The 5551-nt window shown below is 39.5% G+C and overlaps 1 protein-coding gene across 1 annotated transcript in view; it reads right to left on the bottom strand.

The window, feature by feature from the left end:
- The window catches only part of CHMP1B (charged multivesicular body protein 1B), a 12923-nt gene that overhangs the window by 6824 nt on the left and 548 nt on the right, over positions 1–5551 (bottom strand). The window contains exons 2-3 of the mRNA XM_018574282.1: positions 863–960; positions 34–180 (exon numbers count right to left, since the gene is read on the bottom strand). Coding sequence (XP_018429784.1) covers positions 34–180; positions 863–960 — 245 coding nt within the window. The remainder of the gene's footprint in view (positions 1–33; positions 181–862; positions 961–5551) is intronic.

The following is a 5551-nucleotide window of genomic DNA, read 5'->3' as shown; positions in this document are numbered from 1 at the left end:
CCGATACATTTCCGGCTGTAGCACCGAACTCACCTTCCCCATAGTGACCGCTGTCTGCACTCTCGCTGACACCGCGTCCACTCTGGCGCTCATCCGCAGGAAGTTTATGCCCTGATTCTTCTGCCGGATGGCGTTCTCTGCGTGTATGCGAGCGACCTCCGTATTCCCCTTCTGAATCGCCTGCAGACAACCAAACCACAAAGTGCAACAAATGTAACCAAAGTCCAACATGTATAACAAATCTGACCTCCGTCCTCCCCTTCAGTCTTCTATCTAACCTCCATCCTCCCCTTCAGTCTTCTATCTGACCTCCGTCCTCCCCTTCAGTCTTCTATCTGACCTCCGTCCTCCCCTCCAGTCTTCTATCACAGTCTTATACACAAAATATAAGCAGACTAAACTCCAGCTTTAAACAGAATCAAACTACAATTACTTCTCTGACCTTCAAAAATCTGAGAGTCACGAGGCCGCTAATAAAAAGTATCGGGTTTTTTGGCTGCCTGTGTCCCATTGGAGTGATTTCCCATCAATTCCTGTCCCAAAGAACCAACAGGAAATCTCTCCAAAGGGAGGGAAATCCCCTCACAGAAAAGGTGTCCCCATTGAAGGATTTCACCTCAATGTTGTGGTGACAACTGCAAGTTCCATCACTGCCTGTACTGAGGACAACGGGAGGAACCCCGGACCTCAAGAAAGGGCGAGAACTTAATGGGAGAGTCTGAGCTGAGTACATTTCCAGGCACTGGTGCATTGTGGGAATGGCGGTGACCTCGGGGTGGGTCATTATAACACTAAAAATAAATCGTGTGGCTGGGGGGGGCCTTATGTGACATCTGAGATTTGTGCTTTCCAGTTCTCCGACCTTCTTAATTTTGGCTTTCTCAGTCTTCTCCTCCTTCTCACATTTCTTAGCATTGCGGTGAAGCTCCTTCGCTGCAAACTTCAGATTGAAGAGGTTTTCTGGATGAGGAGTCAAGGAGCAAAACCATCAGATACATTGTACAAACACAGAGAACAGAGGAATCCGGAGGACAGACATGACTGTTACAGCACGAGGATATTCCAAGACTGGTACAGTAGAAAGGCGTCATGGCACACTCACAAACCAGCATGTAAAACAACTTGTCTCACCACAACATTGGTTGATGGACTAATGTCTTTATTCAACCTCAAATACTATGTAACTATGTAACTATGTAACCACTAAGGACAATGACAGAGGTTTGGATACACGTCTTCTGCAGAGGATGTGAAAGCCGCACTGCCGCGCCAAGGCACCTCTTATAGTGCGGTCCTAACTCTAAACTATGAGAGTCTCCATCTTGGAGCACATGGGGGCAGAAGATATCAAATTGGGTGCAGGCCTGTCAGGAGGACGCCCCACCTCCTTAAAGGTACAGAGACACACAAGGGATCCCGCACATCCATGTGCGGCTTACACATCCTTTGCAGAAGACGTGTATCCAAACCTCTGTCATTGTCCTTAGTGGTGAGACAAGTTGTTTTACATGCTGGTTTGTGAGTGCGCCATGATGCCTTTCTACTGTTTTACTGTTCAAAGCCCATTCCGTGTGCACCGCGCTGTATAACTGGTAACAAATTGTTGAGTGCGTTTGTCGTTTGTTTTGATATTCCAAGACTAACGCAGACACATTGTATCTCTCTATCTCCCCCTCTGATCAATGTTTATAAACAATGTTACTTTGTATCTCTCTATCTCCTCTGATCAATGTTTATATACAATGTTACTTTGTATCTCTCTATCTCCTCTGATCAATGTTTATATACAATGTTACTTTGTATCTCTCTATCTCCTCTGATCAATGTTTATATACAATGTTACTTTGTATCTCTCTATCTCCTCTGATCAATGTTTATATACAATGTTACTTTGTATCTCTCTATCTCCTCTGATCAATGTTTATATACAATGTTACTTTGTATCTCTCTATCTCCTCTGATCAATGTTTATATACAATGTTACTTTGTATCTCTCTATCTCCTCTGATCAATGTTTATATACAATGTTACTTTGTATCTCTCTATCTCCTCTGATCAATGTTTATATACAATGTTACTTTGTATCTCTCTATCTCCTCTGATCAATGTTTATATACAATGTTACTTTGTATCTCTCTATCTCCTCTGATCAATGTTTATATACAATGTTACTTTGTATCTCTCTATCTCCTCTGATCAATGTTTATATACAATGTTACTTTGTATCTCTCTATCTCCTCTGATCAATGTTTATATACAATGTTACTTTGTATCTCTCTATCTCCTCTGATCAATGTTTATATACAATGTTACTTTGTATCTCTCTATCTCCTCTGATCAATGTTTATATACAATGTTACTTTGTATCTCTCTATCTCCTCTGATCAATGTTTATATACAATGTTACTTTGTATCTCTCTATCTCCTCTGATCAATGTTTATATACAATGTTACTTTGTATCTCTCTATCTCCTCTGATCAATGTTTATATACAATGTTACTTTGTATCTCTCTATCTCCTCTGATCAATGTTTATATACAATGTTACTTTGTATCTCTCTATCTCCTCTGATCAATGTTTATATACAATGTTACTTTGTATCTCTCTATCTCCTCTGATCAATGTTTATATACAATGTTACTTTGTATCTCTCTATCTCCTCTGATCAATGTTTATATACAATGTTACTTTGTATCTCTCTATCTCCTCTGATCAATGTTTATATACAATGTTACTTTGTATCTCTCTATCTCCTCTGATCAATGTTTATATACAATGTTACTTTGTATCTCTCTATCTCCTCTGATCAATGTTTATATACAATGTTACTTTGTATCTCTCTATCTCCTCTGATCAATGTTTATATACAATGTTACTTTGTATCTCTCTATCTCCTCTGATCAATGTTTATATACAATGTTACTTTGTATCTCTCTATCTCCTCTGATCAATGTTTATATACAATGTTACTTTGTATCTCTCTATCTCCTCTGATCAATGTTTATATACAATGTTACTTTGTATCTCTCTATCTCCTCTGATCAATGTTTATATACAATGTTACTTTGTATCTCTCTATCTCCTCTGATCAATGTTTATATACAATGTTACTTTGTATCTCTCTATCTCCTCTGATCAATGTTTATATACAATGTTACTTTGTATCTCTCTATCTCCTCTGATCAATGTTTATATACAATGTTACTTTGTATCTCTCTATCTCCTCTGATCAATGTTTATATACAATGTTACTTTGTATCTCTCTATCTCCTCTGATCAATGTTTATATACAATGTTACTTTGTATCTCTCTATCTCCTCTGATCAATGTTTATATACAATGTTACTTTGTATCTCTCTATCTCCTCTGATCAATGTTTATATACAATGTTACTTTGTATCTCTCTATCTCCTCTGATCAATGTTTATATACAATGTTACTTTGTATCTCTCTATCTCCTCTGATCAATGTTTATATACAATGTTACTTTGTATCTCTCTATCTCCTCTGATCAATGTTTATATACAATGTTACTTTGTATCTCTCTATCTCCTCTGATCAATGTTTATATACAATGTTACTTTGTATCTCTCTATCTCCTCTGATCAATGTTTATATACAATGTTACTTTGTATCTCTCTATCTCCTCTGATCAATGTTTATATACAATGTTACTTTGTATCTCTCTATCTCCTCTGATCAATGTTTATATACAATGTTACTTTGTATCTCTCTATCTCCTCTGATCAATGTTTATATACAATGTTACTTTGTATCTCTCTATCTCCTCTGATCAATGTTTATATACAATGTTACTTTGTATCTCTCTATCTCCTCTGATCAATGTTTATATACAATGTTACTTTGTATCTCTCTATCTCCTCTGATCAATGTTTATATACAATGTTACTTTGTATCTCTCTATCTCCTCTGATCAATGTTTATATACAATGTTACTTTGTATCTCTCTATCTCCTCTGATCAATGTTTATATACAATGTTACTTTGTATCTCTCTATCTCCTCTGATCAATGTTTATATACAATGTTACTTTGTATCTCTCTATCTCCTCTGATCAATGTTTATATACAATGTTACTTTGTATCTCTCTATCTCCTCTGATCAATGTTTATATACAATGTTACTTTGTATCTCTCTATCTCCTCTGATCAATGTTTATATACAATGTTACTTTGTATCTCTCTATCTCCTCTGATCAATGTTTATATACAATGTTACTTTGTATCTCTCTATCTCCCTCTGATCAATGTTACCGGCCACACTGGAGCGCCTGTAGACAGGAAGTGGCAGGTGGACTCGGAAAAAGAAAAGCTGTTGTGTTATACTATTGTTAGACTTCATCATAGATGTCATTTCTTTTAGATTGTAAGCTCCTGTGATCAGGGTCCTCCTCACCCTCTTGTACTGAATTATACTTTCATCTTTGTAAAGCGTGGACTGTTGGCATGATATAAATTCTGTGTAACGATGAGGATGATTCAGCCAGAGTTGCACTTGGAAGGAGATCAGACCCGCGATGTCTCCAGGAGAACACACAAGGATATGACCGCGTTCTGTTTTCGGAGGATATTTTTGGGGTAATTATAAAAAGACAGAGAACTCGGAGCGCGGTTCTGGTGTCGTCGGATGTTATTTCCGTACGTCAACAAGATCAGCGTGACCCTCTCCTGGCGCTATTTATATCGCAGCACATCTGTCTCTGGCTGGGCAACAACATCCCCGGCTCACATTTCTGGATGAACCTGTTCCGAGTGAACACACCCCGCTGACATAACACCGGTCACATGCTGCCATGACGATCATTGCCGTCAGGAACTTTCTGGCTGCCGATCGTATTAAATGAGCCAGATCCGATATACGGATTGTACTTGGGGACATTAGAGTGTAAGCTCCTCTGTACAGAGACTGATGTGACTGTGGGGGGAGGGGACATTAGAGTGTAAGCTCCTCCTCAGGGTGTATGGTGTTGGATTGCTCCGGGCTGCAGTCACACTCCTGGAGTTATGCGTCAATGACGACGCTGTAATATTTAGGCTCCGCCCACTGTCAGCCATGACAGTTATATTCTTGCAGAGACTGGGAGGAGTCGGCATTGTCCTTTAGGAGGACCTGTCACAGCGTGCTGCCCAAGAACACAGAAATCAGCCGAATGTTCTCAGAGCTGTGGGAAGTCTGGGGACTCTTCTCAGCAAACTCTGCAGAACCTTCGTCTTTAAAGCGGAACTCCAGCTCAGTGACTTCTCTTGTTGTCATATTGGACATATCCGGGAAGGGCACATCGTGTGTCCCGTCTATAGTGCCAATATCCCCTTGCTGGAAATGTCTTCTCTCACTTCCTGCTCCAGTGACAACATGGCAGGAAGTGAGTGGAGATTCTCCCACTGGGACACACACAGAAATAAAGACCCCGACAGTCATCAGGAACCTTTTATATTATAAAACAAGAACGCACAAACTAAAATCCTTCCCCGAAATCACCCGGAACCGACCGGACCAGATATAAAGTCCGATGTAAACACATTGCCCCCC

Source organism: Nanorana parkeri, unplaced genomic scaffold (genome assembly GCF_000935625.1).
Source record: "Nanorana parkeri isolate BGI_ZX_2015 unplaced genomic scaffold, ASM93562v1 scaffold2858, whole genome shotgun sequence".
NCBI lineage: Eukaryota > Metazoa > Chordata > Amphibia > Anura > Dicroglossidae > Nanorana > Nanorana parkeri.
Note: the sequence above shows the minus strand (reverse complement) of the source record. Positions and strands in the feature narration are given on the sequence as shown.